The sequence below is a fragment of the Megalops cyprinoides genome, chromosome 3, assembly GCF_013368585.1.
Source record: "Megalops cyprinoides isolate fMegCyp1 chromosome 3, fMegCyp1.pri, whole genome shotgun sequence".
Taxonomy (NCBI): domain Eukaryota; kingdom Metazoa; phylum Chordata; class Actinopteri; order Elopiformes; family Megalopidae; genus Megalops; species Megalops cyprinoides.
Genome location: NC_050585.1, coordinates 26,177,269 through 26,199,781, shown reverse-complemented (window position 1 = coordinate 26,199,781; position 22,513 = coordinate 26,177,269). Strand labels below are relative to the sequence as shown.

The following is a 22,513-nucleotide window of genomic DNA, read 5'->3' as shown; positions in this document are numbered from 1 at the left end:
CACTGTCTAATAAAATACACGCGATGATGGCGCTAGGACCGTGAGGGAAAAGTTCCACTTTAAAAAATCGTAGCTGTTGTCTGCAGGATTTGTGATTCCCTTACCTCCCTGTCTGAAAGAACAAGCAAGTGGACGCATTCCCCAAGTTTGGCTCAGCTCTGTGCGGAAACGTACCCAAAATAGTCCCAGGGCAGTAAAATACCTATTACCTACAGATGCGATGGAGGTTCGCTGGCTACAGATACCCGGTCCATTTGGTGCGGAAGACAACGTCTAACCATTCAACTTGCGTGGGCCATTTCTTAAAGGTAAAAGTGAATTATTTGTAAATTATTAAAACTTGTTTGCATGTATTCTTTGCGCCATTTGAGCGGAATTGTCACTTCGTGGCGTGTGCTAGTAGCTGTCAGTGTGTCGGTTACTAAATTTTTTATTCAGCACGTTTTTCTTCAGGTTGTGATCCAGTACCAATTAGTTAACATCTTTACAAAAGATGCCAAGATCATTAATGCCAGAGATACACACTGTAAAGTCCACTTTTGACCAGACATATTAAGGGGAGTACATAAACTTTCATCAGCCTCTCAAACGCGTCAGTCGCAGTAGCCTGTGTGTGATATACGTTTCTCTTCACCCGTAACCATGCAACACAAAGTGAGGACAAGGTAAATATCGTGTATTGATCTACGAGTTTTACAAGACCGTGAGTTGCTGTGTGAAAGAGCGTACTAATTCACAAAGTGAAGAACAAAGTCGAGCTGTCTGTTGACAGAACAAAGAGATGGTCTCTAGGGAAACAGGTTGTTCCCAGAGTTATAGCATAATTCAAGGTGGACATCTGGAACAGGCGAAAGTAAAGACTATGTTTTTCTTGAGTTATAAGATAAAATTGTTTAATTTGCGGAAATGGAAAGATGGGGGAATGTGTAAATATTTGTACACTTTTATGTTGCAGGATTTTTTTTCGAGTGAACATATTCCTAGACACTGTTAAAGACATAGAATCTGCCAGATTTGTATAACAACAGTCCATGATTAATATGGCACTAAGAATATAAGATTTTTAGCAACTTATAACAGGAACAAGACTCCTTATTGTTGCATTGGGTGTACCAGATGCTTTTATCCAAGGGGCTGTCAACTGATAAATTTCCCCTCATGGATATTTTCATTGAAACACTTAACTTACATTATTGTCATTTAACAAATGCACTTATCCAGAGCAACTTACAATTTCAGCTATTTATACAGATGGATATTTATGGAGGCAACTGTGGGTTAAGAACTTTGCCCAAGCGTACAACAGCAGTGTCCTAGTTGGGAATTTAACCAACAGCCTTTTGGTTATGAGCCCTGCTCCTTACCACTACACCACACTGCTGCCCTGCTGCACTGGGACCACAGGGAATGATCCTCTGGCCCTCTGGTCAAGTTTAGTCTTCAAATCCACACTACTGGAGTTGCTTCTTGGTACAAAGAGCCTAATTAGTGAATAATTAGCGCCAAAAACATGTATGCTGAGAGACACAGAAGGGAAATTTGCCATATGTAAAATCAAAGAAAAAGAAGCAAGAGATGCAGAAAGTAACATGGCTACCAGTCTAATTGGAGAACAAATTGATTGTCAGCAATAGTAAAACCTGTTTCTTCAAGAAAATGTAAGCAAGCATAATGCTCTTCTTAACACGCACACACACACACACACACACACACACAAATTCAGACAGAGGCATACTGAGTGGTAGTAAATGATCAAGAGAATTGTCTTGAAGATATCTAATGAGGATACTTGGGAACTTCTATCCCCATCCAAAGACACAGGCACACATGCACACCCGTCCCTTACGCAACCTTTACTCAATTTTGTACATACCTACCCATCTAGTATGTTGTACTTATAACTGTGCATTATTCACAAACTATTTGCATACTTACGTCTTCTAAATTGTACACCATGTCACCATGTGATTTTTTTTATTTTAGTTTACAATTAGATAACAACAAATATCAATAAAAATACATTTGCAGTGTAGTTATGGTGGAAGAGCAAGACCCCCATCTCTTGAAATACAGGGGGAAACAAAAGATGAGACTTCATTTTAACCATCAAAAATGGTTCATAACTTTAGGAGCGTGAAAAGGGGCAGGTAAAATATGAGAAAAAAATGATACAATCTGCTCTCCTCTCTCAAGGATGGATGACTGTTTTCCCTCCCACCCACCACCTGCTGCCACTCAGCTGAGGGAGAGAGATTGGGGTCTCGGTGGGAGGACGTTAAAGCCTTTCTGTTAGCAAGCATGTCTTATTACTGTGATGTATTATTTCTCCTATACTGTAATTATTTATCTCTTTTTCTCTCTGTCTGTGATTTCAGGTTGGTGTACCTCTCGCCATGCCAGGGCAACTGAGAGTTGGAACAGTTCATCTCTCATCCTCCCCACTGTTTCTCCTGCTTATTTTCCCCCTTTCCCTGTCAGCCCCCCACCACTTCCCACTCCACGTCCCCTCACTGGTGCCCCGTGCCCCACAGCCTCTCACACGCCCACACTTTAGTGCTCAGACTCAGCTTGACTTTACCACATACTGCAATTCCAGTTGCTACCACAAGGAGCAAGAGTCCAGTCGCACAGTCCTGACCGAATGCTTAGCATTTGAGACTTTGTACTCCGACGGCTCACGCACCTTGACAACCGTGGATGTGGAGGACGAGGAAGAAGACAGTTCTGCAGTACAGCCTCCTGCCAACAGACGCCACCGTATGTATGCTGCACAGCATAAGAGAAGCAGGCGGCAGATCTACGGAGCTGATGGACGCTTCAATATCCGTGGTAATCACTTCCTGCTAGACTACCCTTTCTCTACAGCGGTCCGTATCTCCACGGGCTGCACTGGTGTTTTGGTGTCTCCACGCCATGTTCTGACCGCTGCCCATTGTGTGCACGATGGGAAAGATTATGTCAAGGGTGCCCGTAAACTAAAGGTGGGTGTCCTGACCCCACCCTCCAGCAACAGCACAAATCTTGACAGGCTAACTCCCATGAGGCCCCTGGTTCGCTGGGTGCGAGTTCGAAGAACACGCGTTCCCAAAGGCTGGATCCAGGGTCCGCAAGGGGTCAGCATGGATTTTGATTACGCCCTCCTGGAGCTAAGATGGCCACATCACCGCCCTTTCATGCGCCTCTCAGTGGCGCCCCCTTCCGAGAACCTGGCAGGGAAACGAATCCACTTCTCTGGATTTGACAGTGACCGGTCAGGCGAGCTGGTGTACCGATTCTGCCCTGTGGAGGAAGAGTCCAACGACCTCATCTACCAACATTGTGACGCCCGACCAGGAGCTAGCGGCTCTGGCGTGTATGGGCGAGTGTGGGACTCTGCCAATGAACGCTGGGAGCGAAAGGTCATCGGTATCTTCTCTGGACACCAATGGCTGGAGATTGATGGGGAGAACCATGACTTCAATGTGGCTGTGCGGTTCACGCCTCTGAAATTTGCTCAGATCTGCTTCTGGGTGCATGGAAACTGGACGGACTGCAGCCAGCAGCAACAGTGGTAGGGGCTGAGAGGGGTGGACCTACATTTTGGAACAGATAAAGGGGTCCCTTTATCTTCCCTGTCCCTTCGAAGATCCTTTCAATAACAATTTCAGTCTAAAGAGGAAGAAAACAAAGTGCGTCTTCAGCAGACACGGCATGATGATGTGTTAAACCCTGCTGAATACTATAAATGGAATGATAAACGTGAATTTCCCATTGCATTGATCAGTGCTTTTTATCAATGGAACCTGTGCCTCTTTCACCTGGAACAGCCTTTTTTATTTCATTTTTATTGAATTTACAGAATATCTTTTTTCTTCCTTAGCTGTTAACAAGTCAGTCGCCAAGAACGGTATGCACATAGCGTTGGCTTCATTTCACTCCTGCCTGTGAATGATATTACTGCAGCGGCTTTCTTGCTGGCTGGCAGCATATCATCGTAGCTGTATTTCCATCAAGAAATTTCCACAAGAAATGTGATTTGGGCAGGAAAAAAATGAACTGTTTGGACTGTGTCTCATTGCACTGCTAGTAGTGATCTGATTCCAGAGAGAATGATTAAAGTGCAGATAACTATTGTGGAGATGATTTGTAGATTATGTCTCTGCTATGCAGAGATCAATTTAGGGGGAAGTTCAGTCAGCAGATTAGTGTTTTGCAGAGGTGCAAATGGGAGGTGAATTCCACATCTAATGTATGCACACTCTACAACTCATAGCCCTAGACTTCACTTCCTGTCATCACCTTTCAAAGGTTTTGTGCAGAGTTTTTCCTGTTGACCCCACACCACTGCTCCTAGAATTTTGGTCTGTCAGTTTTTGGAGTATATTTGATTGGACTGTGCTGCTCTATAACTTGGTATATTAGAATTCTCATTGCAGTTTATGTGATATGGCACATGAGCATGTGTGAACAACAGTGAGTAATGTCACACTGTATCATGGGATACAGTCTACAGGAGGACCAGGTAGGTATTTGGGACTAATTACAGCATGATTCATAAGCAGTCTTTTTGTTCACATGTAAAAGTATCTTAGAGAAATTTGTGATCCTCACTGAAGCTTAGACTCTAATCATATTTCATTATCCTTTATCTCTGTTTTTTATCTCTTATATTAACTTTATGTAAATCCAGCCTCAGAAACTATCAATCAGAGTCTTACTATGAGGAAATTAAGGTGCCATTACTCTTATTCACCACATTGTTTTGCATAATAGTAATTATGTAGTGATTATAGTCCCTTATCCAGTTGGAGAACAGGTAAAATATTACCAACATGATATCACATGCTCTGTTTAAGGGCAGGATGAAATCAGTGATGCTTATTTTAATACAGGCCATTTCAGAGCCCCAGCTTTTTTCTGAAAGAATTGCTAGAATTGTGAGCCCTGTATCATAATTTAGTCCCATATGTTTCCTCAGTGATCCACAAAAGTTGATCCTTCCACATGCAAGGCTTGCCTTTTTGAGCACTTTTCTCACACAATAGACCTTTAAAGTTAAAGCAGTGTGGGGAAAAAAAGTTGTGTATAGTAATGAATGTTGCTTCTTCTTAACTTGGTGCCTACAATACAAATGGTCTTTTCTTATTTTCACAGAGATAGGGAGGGAGGGGAATGCTATGCCTGCATGTTGTTTAATGTGAAAAGAGCCTTGTATCTATTTTAATAAACTAATATAGAGTTATTCATAACTGTTTTTTTTTCATTTCCTGTCTTTAACCCTGTCCTTCTCTATCCCTTCATATGGTCTTTCATGTTTGATCCATAGCATCATCTCATGCCTGCTAATATATCCAATAACAGATTATTGCACGTGCAAGAGCAGAACATGGAAGGTACATAATGTCATGGATGTATTGAGAGAGATTATTGAAAGATTCAGGGGGAAAGCTTTTAATTGAGGGTTTGACCTGCAAGACTAGTTAGTCAATCTTAAAACTGAATCTGATGTAGTGAATATTACAAGTGTATAATTATCAGTTGAACAAAATTGTGTTTATATAAGTAAATAAGATTTACACAAGATTTGCACATGTATTCCTCTTTGTTTACACACACAAATTAAATACTGAATAAGGTTAGGAACCGTTCTTTGAAAACTAGGATAGTTGAGACATGAGAAAATCTGTGGATATTGTGGACCAACCAGGCATAAACATTCTGAGTGAGCTACAGTGGTTTGATTGCACATGCAAATCAAGGAGGGTTCTGAACTTACATTAAAATGATAAATGGTGCTTTAAAAGGTGCATCTCCAACTCACAGACTGCTGTTGCTTCATATTGTTATTCACAGCCATTTAGACATGAAAGGTCAGAAGAAATATATTCATAACATTGTAACCAAAGGTCTCTTTCCCTCTCCCTCTCTGGTATTAAACATACCATCTGGTCTTCTCCTTCTCAGTTATTTTTGAGGTCAGTAGATAATTGGATAGAAATTTAGAAATATTTCATTTCTCAGTTTTACTCGTAATGATACTGTGTTCCTAATATTTCAATGTTACAATTATACACAAATGAAAATTCTCAAAACAATGACTACCTCCTGTATTCCAAAAAGTGATTAGGTAAGGATGGAATTTTAATTTTTTTTTAGGAATGTCTTTTCCTGTTATTTTGGTTTCAAGAGAAAAAAAATACCATGGCTTACGAGAAGCATTACATATTTATTCAGTCATGCAGTCTTGTTTTTATGCATTAGATTATGCCATAGAACAAAACTAGAAGGACTTATTCTGTGCTTACAGTGCGAGATTTTTTTCCTTTGTGGAAATCCTCACACTTACCAGTTGAATTAAGGGTCATTGTGGAGTCTTTTATGCAATGAAATGTAAACACTGCTGGATTGCAACTGAAGTCAAATTATAGAAGGGAAATGATTTTAGTTATTTGCATGTACATGTGTGCCTTGTTGAAACTAATGTTTACTGTGTTCAAAGCAAGCGAAAAAGACTCAGTATACATTTCATCTAATTTTATGTAGTTATCAAAAAGGGAGAGAAAATGCCAATTCATTTGTGTGTTTTTAATTATTATTTTGATAATCATGCCAAGTAAACCATTTAAGACAGCAGCATTTTGTGGTATTATTCATTTAGATACTATATGAAAACAAACATTTAGAACATGGTACAGGAACAAACAGGAGATCAGTCCTTACTTGTAATATATTTGAATAACCATCTTCATCAAAAGGCAAACTAATCTGATACGATTATAACATGTATGAAATAGGGACGATGAGCTCCCTACACAGATGCAAGTAGGTGCAGGCACACACCCACGCGCGCACACACACACACGCACACACACACACACACACACACATACACACAGTTATTTATTTTGAAGCATGATCAGTTTACAAAAATGGTTCAATATAGTCGACAAACATAACATATGGAATGCTGGGAGCTTACCTCTAAGTGTAAGTCAGGGGGGTTGCGGGTGTAAGGACTAATAACAAGGCACACCTGTGCCTCATTGAGTTGACTGGGGAACTAGCGGCCCAGGCTTATGTCAGCATGAGAGTGGTGTCTGGGAAGCGAAAGAGCTGGTTCACTGAATATGAGCAAATATTGGCAGAAGAGCTCTTTGTTGTATGTACCTGGAGTGTTGTGTTCTAGTATGGCAAGGGATGAAGTAGAGGAGAACTGGAGTGGCAAGGAGAAGTGAATAGGCAAGGCATTGGCATTGTTAACCGCCAAGTTGCCAGCAGTGGAGGTTCTGGACACGGCAGACAAACCAGGCAAGCAGGGAGAGCTCAGGGGAGCATCCCTTTGTCATGCACACCAGTTATTTACCATGTGATATGAGTGTGTACCTAACTGACCCTTTTGTTGAAAACTACAGCCTAAGTAACATCAACAAGTAGGTGCACCTGTAGTATTGTGCACAATGCTTTGCATATCAAAGCAAATAGCTACTTGCACTTGCATATGTTTAACAGACATTGAAATAGTCTTAATATGGTGTTTCTCAGGCCAGTCATGCAATATAGACCAATGGTGATTATTTATGTTAAAGCCTCAATACATTAAGCTGGTGAACCCCATGGTGACTCCCATGGTGACTCATGGGATTCTAATAATCTAAAATAGGCTTTTTGGTAAAATTCAGGACAAACATATTATATCTACCCTCACAGTCTGAAAGAGTTCTCCCATACAGTCTGTAGAAGAAGGGGTAAAAGTAACACCCATAATCAGTAGGATGGCTTCTCTAAAATTAGTTCATGGCTACTTCCTTCCATGGTCAGAGAGCAGACAAATGTAAGTCCCACTCTTTCTCCACCATGCATTTTTCTTATTAGAAACCAATTAAAATCAGTATGGGCTCACTTACAAAATGTAATTGTGGTAATGAATGAAGTGCAATGGCACATGATTAAGGAAGAAGCTTTTTAATGCAAATCAACATCCTATCCTATTTTTCAAAGCATGTTACATGTAAGATATTTTGAGAAAAAAGTATTGCAGTGTGATCAGTGCATTTGTAAAAGAAATTGTTGTACCTAAGGTTATCTTCCATTTGGTGTCAATCTCTCAATACATATTTGAACAGTATGGTGCATTTTTACAATTCCATTGTTACAACATGTTGCACAGAGAACATTTTTCACATGAAATTGAAAAACAAGAAAGCTGAGCACCACTGGAAGAAAGCTGGACTATTATTCCCTGACCCAAGGAAAAGGCATTCCTGTAGAGGTATGGGAAGGAAGTCAAAATAGCAAAGTAGAAAAAAAATGAATGGTTATAAAACATAATCTTCATTAAGCCCAGGCACTGTTGGGTGGCTGGAATGATTGCCTATGGTGGAATCTCTGCTTGACTACAGGCAGGGCCTTCCCATCCAACAGTGACCAGAGGAGCTCTTTCAAGGATGCGGGGTGAACACTTAACCTTTTGGGAACAAACGGCAAAGGGTGCTGGGGTCAGCGAAGGATAGTGAACTAGTCTTCAGATGCAGTTGTGGCATAAGGGATAGAGGGAGACAGAGGGAAATGAGAGGAAGAAAAGAAAGACACACAGAGATGGGGCAGAACAGGAGAGTAAGGCAAGACATTTTAGTTTCAGCTGGAATAAACTAATTGCATACAAAAGAGGCACAAAATTAATTAACATTATGGAGCAGCTTAAGGAAACGTGACAAGCCCCTTTACAGGCAAAGAGTTAGAGGTAAAGGGGTTAATGTTTCACTTCTTATTTGTTGTATTTTTCCATTATGCTAATGAAATAATTTCTTCTGCAACCTGGAGGGAACTGAGATAGGGTGCTGAATGACTTTTAATTAGTTTAGCAATAATATCAAAAAAAAAACTAGGATTGCTTGTTGTTTTCCCTTAATTAAGTTACAGTATCGAGTAGGTAAGAGGGCAGTATGGGCGAGAGCAGTCACCCCACCCGGCCTTGAACCCGGGTCTACAGGGTACCAACTATGCCACTTTGACCGCGACACCAAAGAGCCAGGCTCGTTGGTATGGCAGTCAGAGCGCATACTCAACCGTAGTGATGGTACTCCGTCACACTACCCTCCCCTTCGGGAAGCGCGCCCATGCGCTTCACACACCATGGCATCCCTCACACATTCTTTTTGCCATACTTCTCCCATCCCAGGGTGCCCCACTCACCAGTGCTTCACCAGTGCTTCATCTCTGGGGTCCCTCACACTGTGCCTCACCCATCTCGGGGGTCCTTCACACTGGGGTCAACCTAACCTGGGGGTCCCTCATACAGCTCACACACCAGGCACACCTCCGATGGCCTCGCAACCAGCCATCCCACTTCTGACACCATTTGTAGCAAAGGGCAAGAGCAGTCACTCCGCCCGGCCTTGAACCCGGGTCTACAGGGTACCAACCATGCCACTTTGACCGCGACGCCAAAGAGCCAGGCTCGTTAATATGGCAGTCAGAGCGCATACTCAACCGTAGTGACGGCACTCCGTCACAGACTCGTGCAATAAAAAATACCTCTCTTTTTAGTTTAGGGCTATCTGCATCATGTTTCAGGGCATAATGTTTAGGACATTAAGACATTAAGAAATTAGGACATTATGTTTTAGGACATTTAGTTTGTTTAAGGTTACATGTGTGGTCGGTTTCTGTCTGGCTTTTGTCATTGTTAGCGAGGTCACAAAGTTGAGGGTATGGGTATAATTGTGTCCTTAGTAACTGCATATCTGTTTGATCTTGTCCCTGGCCTTGTTGATTCCTTGGTGTCCTGCAGTTGCCAAACTATCATGGCGTTTATTTAAAGACATTTTTGTTTTGGTCTTCATCTGTGACAATATGACAAACCTCCCTTGGGACCAATTTAGGATAAGCAGTAAACTAAGAGAGTTATGCAGTTACATTTGTTGACAAATTAATGAATACAAACACTAAAAATAGATGGTGTACTTATTTGTTATTAAACATGTTAATAATAAAAGAAATGATAAAAATATACAAATTTGATCACAGAAAATAATTACAGAAAAGCAAGCTACATTTACACTGATCTACCTTAATTGTTAGTGCACTGTTCTGATTGCAGTTCAAGGGATCTGGTCTCATTTAATGCTTAACTTCTGCCAAGCCTGGAGTAAGAATAAGAATTTTTTTGCAATCACCCACACCCAAGAAAAGTCCGTCTCCAGAACCAGACTGAGTCATAAATAGTACTTCAAATATCCACCAGATGACAGTAGCAACACACAATCGCCAAAAGAAAATGACTGAAAAATTTAAGTCCTATCTCAGTTTTCAGAGAATTGCCTCTGTGAAAGGCAAAGCAATGGGATACAGGCCAGTCAAAAGAGGCTAGATAAACTAAGGATGAAAGACAAGCAGTCCTTTCTTCTATGAAAAGTTACTTATGCTCATGGAACTTACGCTCACCCAAACATGGATAACAGAACATGAACAAACATGATTTATAGCCCAAAGGCCATTTTGCCATTTTTTTTAGTTAGACTACGTAAGTAGCTTTTTAAATCTGTATATTGTTCATTTATATATTCATTCATGAGTCCAAGAATTGTAAGAGTACAGTAGGGATAGTTACTGACAGAAAATACTCTCTTATACAGACTGAAAACACACTAAAAGTGTTATGAAGAAATATTCATGGTATGAACTGTTGATATGTGACCATACTACCCAACTTACACTAAACATTATTAAACACTTCATGTGGTGTTTTACGGGGTACACATGCCTATTTCTTCTTGATTCTTCCTGGCTTGGGGAAAACCTACCATTGTATCAGGAACTGACCAACCTAACAGGTTTTCATCCCAGGACAGTTTGCTGTTGACACACTTCTTATTCACCTTGTCTTACTTATTCATGTGTTAATTAAAATGGCCTCAAACTTGAAATGCTTGAACTAATCTCTTTCATAATTTTCAGTTGTTAAAAATGTTGTTCCTGCACATAATTGAGGAACATGCATGTGGAATGATTTTTAGGGGAACAGACCCATTCAATGTTTTTCGATATCTATACTCAATATTCTGTTACAATATATTACAATACATTAATCTGAATGGTTTTGTTCAAGTTTTGAGGGGATATTGACATTTGTAATATACAATTACCTTTAAATTCAAATTTGTTCTCATTCTGGTGTTTGCATTGTCATCTATAAAGAGCACAAAGTTGGCAGATGAATTGAAGATGTGTTGAGAGCTAACTGTGAAGTTTTCTTGTCCTTAAACAGTGTCCAGGTAGAATTTAGCAAACTGCCAGACCTTTCACATTGTGTTGCTTTAGTGTTAGAGTGTTGTGAGTATTGGGCTAGTGATGTGATGGCCAGTTCTCTCTCATATTTTCCCCTTCAAAAAATTAGGACATTGTGTTTGTTCGTGACAGATTGCTGATTTCAGCATGAACAAGGTGCAGTTTGATTGGAATTGCCAAAGGCTGGCTCACTGCATAGAATATAGAGCTGTGCTCGAGAGAGGTCTGTCATGGCACTGTCATATATGGTGAACAATTCAGCTATGACAAAAATGGATTGGGGAGAGGTAGCAGCCAACAGATTCTCCGGCTGGCTCTCACAGAGCCGCTGTACAGCACAAAGGGTGGGTTAATGATGTCAGGCGGAGGGGAAAACAAAAACTGGCAGGCAACAGACAGGAGAAAATGGCAATAGGAGGAGGGTCCTTTCAGGAGGAGGACTTGGCAGCCTGTACTCTACTTACGGAGAGTGGGGGGAATTGGGGGTTGGCCTTCCACGTAATGGTTGTGTGTGTATTTGTTTGTAACAGGGAGAGAGTGAGAAAGAGAATGTGTGCATTATGAATATATGCTAAGATTTGACAATATTTTTAATGACAAATAATAAAATACTGATGCGAGCCTAAATAATACAATACAACATTCACAATTACAATCATTGCTCAAAAGAATCATGCTGGCAACACTGGCATTGCAAAATCAAAGCTTGCAAATAAAGAAATTTTAATTACAATACATTTCTGAGCTTGTGCTTCTGTGTATATGTGTGTATGTGCACTTGTCTGCATTATAGCACCACTGGCTGAGGATCCCAGCTCTGGTGGAGGTAAAGCAAGCAGTCCTGCAAAAGAAAGAAAGAGGGAGAGGTAGTAACACTACCACAAACACCAACACCCGTGCCGAAACCAAGGTTGCCACCGAGAGGGAAGATGTTCATTTTCTGTAAATCCAGTAAGCTGGGATTGACACAACACACAGAGGGAGGAGCTGGTGGCACTGAGGTACAGCACCAACGGCTTTGACAAAGTTCTGCAAGATTGACAGGTGTCCATTTCTGCTGCAGAAAGCTATGTTACAAGTGGGAGCACCCAGCTGAATACCCTCTCCCCAAAGCGCTGCTACACTCAGCTGTCTGCAAGTAATAGGAGGAAAAACAGCTAAAAGAGTAGTGATTATGACTTAATTTTTTTATTATTGTTCTTCATTATCGTTCACATGGTCTGTTTTGTTTCCCAACTAATCTTTTTATTGGTTAAACTTACTGGTCATATTTTCAACCATGCACGTACTGTATATCAAGAGTGAAGCCTCTCGTTATTCAGGGCAATGCTACACAGCCAGCCAGTCCATACTGTCCAGCCGCCCTATGATCCTTTGCCATTGGCACATGCAGCTGAACCTCATGCAGTCTACAGTCCCATATGTCATCTGGGAAGTCAAAGTGACATCCATTATTTATGGCAACATGCCACAGAGAACACATTGTCTTTCTCCGGGTGGTATTTTAATGATCCACAGCCGTCAAAACATCTGAAATGCATATTAAGTATTACAAATATTCTATCACAGAACAACCTTGGTTAGTCTATAGTTTAAAGTATCTTGTCTTGACCATAAGCATGATATATGACGTTATCAGCCATAACTTCAATGGTTAGTCATTGTCCACCAACAGCCATCAGCCAACAGACATCTCACTAAAAGGCATGACATGCCTCTGACTGTTGATGCTGATGGAAAGCAATTGGCATGTTTGACTACTGGACTGGTATTGATGGAATTGATCTTGTTAAATTTTTTGACAGACCGAGAATTTACAACACTTAAATGTTCATTATTACCCCTCTTTTAGTTTAAGATACACAAACAAAAATCATTTTAATGACAATAAACAAACAGTAAAAACAAGTCCCTTCTGCAGTGGAGAACTATTTTATATGTGTGTTGACCTTAAATGGTGTAGCACTGAATAAAGAATGCCATTCAACCCAAAGCTATCCCTAGTGCTATGATACTGGGGCACTGACTAGTTTTTTATACAATCTTGATCATGCGCTGGAACATGGTTTCCATTATCATAGCAATTATAATGCCCTCTCTCTCAAGTTCTAGTCTGCCCAGTTTACCTTGCTGCTTCTTCACACATTTTACTCCAATGTGAGAGTCACCCAGAGAGGTCATTAACACCCCCCACAGAGATTTTCACATGACAGGAGGAAAACCGAGACTACAATGTGTCAGACTACTTGAAAGATGTTTCATGTGGCTTGGAGGTCAAATAAAGCCATGCCAATTATGTAAAAGGTTTTTCATTGTCATTTAAGAGGCTGCAAGTGTAGAGAACCATCAGGCTTAGAAGAAGAAATTGGCTAATAATTAGCCCATTAGTAATACTAATTCATGAATTTTGATAATGTTCCTTCTTCTAAGATACGTGCTTGAAAAAATACACTTAGAATTAAACCCTCACAAGGAGTATGTTGAGAACATAAAGACCCATTAGCCATCTTGGCTCTAGTGTTAAATAGATTTATGTGTGTACTTTTTGGTGAGAATTGAAATACTGAGTTAATTAAGTAAAATATTTTACTTGCACTGCTCTTTAATATTTGCTTCTTTTTTCTTTTGTTTCCTCTGTTTGTTTATTTCACTCCTTGTGCATGCTGTGCATGAAAGTAAAAATGTAACATGCTTTGGCAAGGAACAGCGTTTAGTCGGTTTGTCTTAAACATAAACCACAAAGACATTTGAATCGATTGATACATGTGATTTTTCAGTTAATGAATGTATTTGTTTTGGAAAATGTAAGAGAAGAAATCAGTTCTATCAAAAATGAAATTTATCTCCACAAAACGCTGCAATGTGTTTGACCTCTCATGACTCTCACACATCGATAAGGGACCCCTAATTAATTTAGAAATCAAATAATTTTACATAGAATACCACACACACCTGTATAACATATAACCATACTAGCTAATTGTACTCTTGGGCATAAATTATTAAAATACACTTAGGTTATTCTAGCATTAAGCAGAATAATGTAAGTGTCTATTTTCATATGCTCTTGAATATGTGAGAGGGAGAGAGAGACTTCCCTTATGGTATGCATGATGGCAAATTGGAGCAACAGCAATGACATGCTACCAAGTCTTTTAGAAACTTTTCTGTTGTGACTCTTTGTCACCCTCCTCTGGTGTCTTCAGATATCCTGTGTTATTGTGGCTGCTGCCTATAAGGGAATTTGGTTATGCTAATGATTTTAATGGACCCACCTGCAGTACTGTCTTTTTTGAAAATTGTGCCATGGTTCTGAACTGAATAGTTTAAAATTCCTAAGACACAAACAAAAATGACTAAATATGTAGGTCTGGATAATGTTTCAGGCAGTGACCCAAACAGTAAGATATATTTTTAGGTACATTCATTATAACATTTACACGATCAATAACTGAATATTATCTTCCATTATAAATTGTAATTATTACTTTGACCCAAAGCATAAATATTTGTGCCTAAGAAAGCTAAATTAAGGTAATAATATGATGAAGAACCTCCTGTTGCATAGTACCATATAGAGTGCAATAAAATGTATTTTACCTTTCAGTATCTAAGTATCTGCAGTTACGCAATTAGATGATCGGATCTCATTCCGATCAAGCCTAAATGTACAACATGAACTATTCCAAAGAAGAACTACATAACAATAAGCTCATATTCAATCTAACAGCCTGCTTTGACCTTATCTTTGAGGAAGGCAATCTTGATTCTTTTTCTCATATACACATGATGCATCAGTATTAAAAAAGTTATGCTTACTTTAATTAACACTTAAGGACAACATGCCTTTTTATTAGATTGAATCTTGACCAAAGTCCTGATGAAGCACATTAAATATACCACAGCACATCCAGCTGGTAGTGAACATGTCTAAAACAATAATGTAAATGAGTCATGGGTGTGTATAGGCCCAATATAGGACCTGAGGCTGAAAGCATTTATGGTTTGTACACAAATGACCACTTCAGCTCCTAACTTTGGAAAAGTCAATTTAAGGTACATGTACTTAAAGCCTACAAATGTCGTCATGGATCTAAAAGGTTTCAGAGTGCTATACTAATCCATGCTCATTTAAAGATAAGACATGTTACTGTTGTGTAAACCTAAATCCATTTTTTCATACTTCTGGGATGATCCATAATTATGATACTGACCTGCTAAATCTTCTGCAAATGAGCATGACTCAACAGCCTATTTCACTCCTACTCTCATGTGAATGTAAGAAATGTCAGCCAAGCTTAATTAAAACCCAGTGTGCACAACATGTAACCTGATGAAATCTGAATATTTACATGTTTTCCGCATGCTTTTCGCAGCAAAAAGTTACAAATAGACACATCAAAAGCAACTTTTATTAACAAAGATAACCACAGAAAGAAAAGTGATATCAAAACCTTTCCTCTCTCTTAATCCTCAAGCTTCCATTAGATACGATGCATTCATAGAGAAACCATTTGTTTTTCTGTTTGAACTGAACACAGTAAAACAACAGACAGCACACAGTCAAGGCCATCAAAAGTAAGGTAGCATATTTACAGAACCAGCAAAAACAGCTGCAGTCAATGCTTATAAAATAGCATCATATAAATTAATGCATTTTCATTGCCTCTATTTAATGTATTAGCTATTCGCTGGCTTGTCTCTCAAGTGTTCAGAACATTGAAAACTATCTGCCAAATGGTACATGCTACAGCTCTGTTACCTCTTTTTCATTCCCCTGCCCACACATTGGAGATTACAATTTCAGAGCAGTCTGGAGTTAATGCTCAACAACCCTACACTTACAGTAAGACTGGGAACAAGGAATATTTACAGGAAGTATTTGCAATTTCTTCCAATTTTGTTTAAAGACCTGTTCAATCACCCACATTACTGAGAGCTGACTGAACACAATATCAAGCTTTGTAAACTTCACATTTATCAATGTTACAATTATTCAGACTTTGAATTCTACATATTGAGCACAAGAGCATAATAAAACATACATCTAGAAGAAAGATATACCTTTTAGTTAAGCAAAGCACATCTATCAAATTCAAGAAATTATACAATCACCATGTATCTGTATTTTCAAGGTATGTACAGCATTTTCTGAGGATTCGTAAAAGAAATGGGAATCTGAGTTGGTGGTATTTGCCAGAATAATTCAGTAATAATTAATGTAGCCATTCAATCAGGAGATGGCCTCTCACCTAGGATGATATTATATGATAATTAAAGGATAACATCTAAAGTCTAATCAAAATATGATTTCATTCATCTCTGTAGTTAGCTTAAGTTAGAATGATTCGCTAAAAAAGATAATCCTATGGAAGGGTTTAGTTGATGGTACCAAGCAAACATTAGCCACATGGATGGCTCTTATACTTGCGCCTAAAGAATGCTTAGTATATCAAACCACACTTTTTTTTTTACTATAATCTGAAAATCTGAGCAGATTCTACCATTTTTGTATGGAGAACATACAATTAATGTTTAGCTCCAAACACTTACTGTTACTCATTTAACAGTTACAGTTACACACGTTTAAAGGCCATAGGGATATTTAAGTAATTTTTTTTTTTCAGAGGAGAACGCTCAGTGCATTTTAAGGCTACACAGTTTGACAAAAAAAAAGTTGTTTGATGTGTTGAAATTACATGTGTAGTACACTGAACATAAGGTGCATTTCTGCAGTGCTGTGCCATGGTGCCTCATAAGCAGGTTGTGAAGCCATCCTGAATTCCACGGAAATCGATATAAGCTGCTCGAGATGCTCTATGAACTTCACTGTGCTCAGGATTCCTTCAGACTCCGCTTTCACTCTATGAAACAGCTACGATTGGATCCACGATGAAGATGTCAGTTTTCCCTGAGTGCATGCTGAAGGTAGACTTTGTGCCATGTGGGAGTTTTTTCCTCTCACCATCTACCCTCTCCACCCATGTATTCCTGAAGGACGGGGAGGTGCTAGGCACGGCCTGGGCGTGGACAGGCTGAAGCCGCCTGCACATGCACAGCAAGGACTTGAGCTCAGAGCGGAAGCTGTCATTGAGCCAACAGTAGATGAAGGGGTTATAGCAAGTGCTGCTCATGGCAAACCAGTGGAAAGTGAAGTACAAGGCATTGTTAGTGACAATAGCTTTGCTGGAGACCAGAATCACATAGCAGTTGAGCGGGAACCAGCAAACTGCAAAAACAACCACCACCAGCATCAGCATTTTCAGGGTCATCTTCTTCTTTCGGCGGTGGGCAAAATACTGCTCCATGGTGACATCCCCTATTGCGTTCCTCATCCACAGCTTCTTAGCCACAATGATGTAGGCCACAGAGATTACAGTCAATGGCAGTGCATACAGAAGGACAAATGTGGCTAAGTCCAGGTACTTCCAGAATAAATCAGAGGGCTGAGGGAAGCTGTGCAGACACACCATTCTAACCTTTTTGTAACTTCAAAACAAAGACAGAGGTATGGTTAGTATTTCACATCCAGCCACAGCAAACAGTATACACAGTGGGAAGATACATGTATGGATCAAGAAAATTAATGCAGGATATTCTGAGCTAGTGATAATAACTCTGAATGTAAAGGATAGTCCATCAGGTCTAAAATATCTCTAAGAGAGCTCTGAGAGAAATTATACTACTGCCACAATGAGTTCTGGCCACCTGATCTCAACTTTTCAGTTTCAGTGTTAGACATATTGTCATTATCATAATGTGATGAAAATTTAGGCAGTACAGGAAGGGAGGACTACTAATTTTGGTGTGGCTATATTAGCCAATTTAGTACCATAAATTAGATAGCTCTCCTACTAAGTAGACTAAGTAGTGAATATAAGAGTTTTGTGTTGAACATGGCAGAGTTTGTAACATTAAACTAGTCACAGTTAGACATAACATACATTCATTGACCACTGATGCATTTATTTTACTATTCAGCAAGTTTTAGTGATGGAAGATTTTTTTTCTCTATATAGAGTAAACCAGAGAAGCTCATTAAAAGCAACCATGACCTACTGTGATACCTTAGTCTCTCGCTGTTGTTTCCATTCATGAATGTCTAACGGTGACATAAAATGAATAGCTGGTTGGTAAAAGGCAAAACTGGCTTATAACTCAAAACCTGTGCTCTCTCCACCATTAAAACTGCATTTTTGAGAGGATGAAGGAGATGATATGGTGATGAAAAGGACTTTGACCCCAAATGAAAGTGGTGCCACTTGGAAAGCTAATTATGTGCTCTGCAGAAATGTGCGGGGAAGCGGCTGTTTTCTTACCCAAACTCAAAGCGAAAGAGCTTCTGGTAGATTGCATGTGGTAAAGAGAAACATGAGGCTGTCACCCAAATCACAGCAATGCAGATGAATCCACTGAACATGGACATCCTTTGCTTCAGGGGGTGCATGATCACCTTCAAATCAAATTACACTGCGATTGATAAAACATCCATGGCGAGCACAGACACATTTTACATTTTAAATCATTTCTCTGACCAGAAACACTCACAGCCTTATCAAGTACACACATTTGATAGCACATTCTGTTATCAGTATTCAAAGATGAACCCTTTAAGCATGCTGTACGTTTTGAATTATGCTTAGTAGAGAGAGAGAGAGCTTATGAAATGTATTTTATAGGTGTTTATTATTTGCTACAGTCCTGCTTAACCATAGAGTCGGAGCAATTTCAAACGTCACTTACTTGATGACGGTCGATTGCAATGGCCGCTAGGGTCAGCACCGATACATGAACAGAACAATACTGTGCAAAGCGACTAACATGGCACATGAGTTTTCCAAAAACCCAGGTACTGTTCACAAACCTTACCTGAAAAAAGAACACACAATAATGCAATTATATTCTTTTTTAATTTGCACAAAAGAACAAAGGTAAAACATTATAATTCAATCAAGAATTTTCAAATGACAAAATGGCTGACCCTGAACAAGTAGTGCTTAACCCATGGAAATTTTTAATGTTCCATGGTCAATGGAAATCTGAGCAACCTAGCCTCTAGAATTTTGGACATACATTTCTTGTGACCATTAATTATGATTATGAAGACTTTGACACAAAAATGGCTGCAAAATATAATGGTTGCCATTTGATTGGAATGTGTTTTGCAAGTGTTTTTATGTACTTCTAACTCCATGTTGAATTTTGGGTTGAATGGTAGGTTCATATCTTTAACATTCTACAATGTTTTGTAAGATGCCGCAAAAGGCATTGTCATACTACAATAAACCTAAAAATATGACATTTGGTATAACTGCCTCTAGGTTGTGACAGCCTCTGAAGGTAACTGTATTCATCTTTTGTCAATGGAGTTCTCAACAGGATTGACAGGAATGTAATTGATATGGTGAGCACTCTGCTAGTCACTGCTTGCAATTTTGCTTTACGAACTTCAACAGAAACAACAAATCAGGGCACATATAACTGACCTAATTACTAACATTACTAACACAAGCTCCTAAATATAGTCATGTATGTAACTATTTGTGCCATCTATAACTGTCTATAAAATATTTGTGCTATTAGCTCCCATTATCCAGTGGGCACAAAAATCATAGATAATTGACCTAATAACTAAAATTGTACAAGTATTTGTAGATGTAGTCATGTCTGTGACTATTTGTGCAGAGCACTCGGCAAACCCCTGGACACACGTTCACATATAATTTATTTTCATGATTGCTTTAGTTAAGAGACAGGGAAACCTCTTTTATCAAACACAGGTAAGATTTCTATACCCTGACAAGATTTTTAAAAGCTTAAATGTTAATCTAATTTTCATAAAAGCTCAAGCAGTGTGTGTGTTTTAGTAAAACATATTTGATGTATCCATACTGCAGGTACACATAAGAATTCCCTCCATATGAATTGTGGTGCTGCACAGAAGCATGTTAGAAGAGGTGACCCTAAATATTACAATAAAAATCAGATAGCCTACTTAAAAGTCAGCAATGGAGTTTCACTCTATCAAACTCAACTATTTTCTGTAAGATCATTACATAAGAAGAGTTGAAAGAGATGCCTATTGTGAGCACTGTTTGTGTTACTAACATGCGCACAGACTGTAATATTATAACATGCAACGAGGCCATATTTAGATATTTGTACGATCATCGTACCTGTTTTTAAAGGTAACATATATCACGTTGTATGTAACGTCAGAGTTCAAAAGGTGGTCATTCATACTGTATGTGCCAAGACATGATGCAACCAGCAAAATGTCTTGTTTACATCTCGTCCCATTGTGATTTTATTATGACAATTTAAATTAATTTCTGTGACTGTAATATATTCACGTAATGGCTAGATTCTTCTGTGCACAGGCGTCCCTGTAGTATTCCCCCCTCCCCCCAAACGCCACTCTGAAGGTATTTTACGTCGTAATGAAGAGGTAACCAGAATCCAAAATCGTGCATTATGAGATATTGTGTCAGTCGCTTTGAAATAATCACAGGAAACCTTTTAAGGGACAGTATTAAACACCGTAATATAAATTCCGCAGATGTAGTCTGTCTAACCCCCCCCCCCCCCCCCCCCCCCCAACAACAAACAAAAAAAAAAAAAAAACTTGAACAGATCGTCAGAATCCTTCTGGGTATTCGTGCTATACGGGCATGTTTTCAAAAGCTATTGATAATTTTCTTCATGGCAAATGCGAGTCAAGAGTCATTATAACTGTGTATTAACGGATTAAAAATGTATTGTGTATAAATCTTTATTTTAATTAACGATCAAGATTAAAACCACGCATACAACTGGTTAAACGACCAGTCTTCAGATAAGTATACGATTCAATGACAATTATCACCAATTTAGCGAAAAACGAAAATCGCTTCTCTAATAATTATAAAAATAATAAATGTTGATAAAGTATAACTTACCAGAGTAAAAGGAGTGTTGAGAAGGGTGATCATTATGTCAGCAATTGCCAGATTCACAATGAACAAACTTGTGACAGAATGCATCCGCTTGTTTTTTATGACAACGTGACATACCAGAATGTTTCCAAAAAGTGAAATGACGATAATGACAGAATAAGCAACAATGAGCAGAGCCTTTACTGTAGGGTTCTGTGATTCGGTCTCATATTTGGTTCCATTGTCATATATTCCTTCATCCAGGGTGAAATTCCAAAACGAAGAATGATTTGTAAAGCCGTAGAAATTTGAGAAAAGGTCCGAAGAATTGGTGCTGCTATCCTTTTTAAAAGATTCAGAGCCGTAAGGCAGTGGCAGCCACATATATTTAGACATTTTGTTATAAGCGACTTTAGAGAATGTGACTATTATCAATTTCCACACTCCTGATGACGCATTCTAGAAGGTAACAGGCTCATCACCGGAGATAAACAGCAACTATTTATATGACCAATAATTTTTTTACTTCCCCTAAGAATATCACAATCATCTTGCTACTTGATGAACATAAGTTCAACTGGAAAGAGCGAACACAGCCCTGCAACAGCTGTCTATGATCGGGTTGACGTCGCGTACGACCGGCGTCTCTCTTTTCATCCAACACTATAGTGCAACACTGAGTAAGCTTAACAGCTCCTACTCAGCCAACCAAACGTCACCCACGCGTAGTCTGTTCTGCCAGTCACTGGACCCTCCCCCGTTGGGCACCAGACACATACTATGCAAATTGCACGGCAGCTGGCAATATTATGTACTTTTCACGTGTTAAAATGAAATACTGAAATAAGGGCACTGTAAACATCCGGCGAGACAATGTGCAGCGCACACAATGGCATACTGTATCTTCTAAGATTTATTATGTTTTATTTTTATTTTTATTTTCTTCTTGTTATTTTTTTAATACATTCAGTGCATCGCTTTATTCACAAAACACTAAATTGTCAACTGGGGAACTGTGAATTCTTGTAAAAAGGAAAAATGACTCACTTTGAACGACTGCGCTCAAGCCATTTTCACTTCGGAACACAACGGTCTGTCCTCACTTCTAACTGGTATGCGCGATGACAAGCGATATTACTGTTGCGTGTTACGCATGCTTTCAGTAACTACTAGTACATCCAGTTCATTAAATGCATTTGCGTATATTTTCTCTTCCTCGGTCACTTATGTGATCCTTCGAAACTCTTCATTTTAATGTTTTCACTAATAGCTAGGTCGCAACAGTAACATAATAACCGGGGTAATGCATTCACTGTCAAATCAGTTGAAGCTGA

General features: G+C 39.2%; 2 protein-coding genes across 2 annotated transcripts; one reads left to right on the top strand and one right to left on the bottom strand.

Annotated features, from left to right (window-relative positions):
- Positions 1-210: 210 nt before the first annotated feature.
- LOC118774445 (serine protease 23-like) lies at positions 211-3,554 on the top strand. The gene is made up of 2 exons (XM_036523791.1): positions 211-308; positions 2,376-3,554. Exons 1-2 carry the CDS (start codon positions 216-218, stop codon positions 3,552-3,554), a joined length of 1,272 nt encoding a protein of 423 aa, XP_036379684.1. The 5' UTR covers positions 211-215.
- A 13,309-nt stretch (positions 3,555-16,863) lies between these two features.
- On the bottom strand, positions 16,864-21,827 carry gpr83 (G protein-coupled receptor 83). The gene is made up of 4 exons (XM_036525375.1): positions 21,204-21,827; positions 19,009-19,134; positions 18,585-18,718; positions 16,864-17,754 (listed from the first exon to the last, which is right to left on the bottom strand). Exons 1-4 carry the CDS (start codon positions 21,573-21,575, stop codon positions 17,130-17,132), a joined length of 1,257 nt encoding a protein of 418 aa, XP_036381268.1. The 5' UTR covers positions 21,576-21,827; the 3' UTR covers positions 16,864-17,129.
- Between the last annotated feature and the right edge of the window lie 686 nt (positions 21,828-22,513).

Bases quoted from the DNA above. Each gene is read 5' to 3' on its own strand.
- gpr83 (XM_036525375.1), bottom strand. From the start codon at position 21,575: ATGTCTAAATATATGTGGCTGCCACTGCCTTACGGCTCTGAATCTTTT. The intron at 18,719-19,008 runs GTAAGTGACGTT...TTTGATTTGAAG, and splicing joins TTGCAATCGACCGTCATCAA to GTGATCATGCACCCCCTGAA. The intron at 17,755-18,584 runs GTAAGAAAACAG...TTTGTTTTGAAG, and splicing joins CTCTTTCGCTTTGAGTTTGG to TTACAAAAAGGTTAGAATGG.
- LOC118774445 (XM_036523791.1), top strand. From the start codon at position 216: ATGCGATGGAGGTTCGCTGGCTACAGATACCCGGTCCATTTGGTGCGG. The intron at 309-2,375 runs GTAAAAGTGAAT...CTGTGATTTCAG, and splicing joins GCGTGGGCCATTTCTTAAAG to GTTGGTGTACCTCTCGCCAT.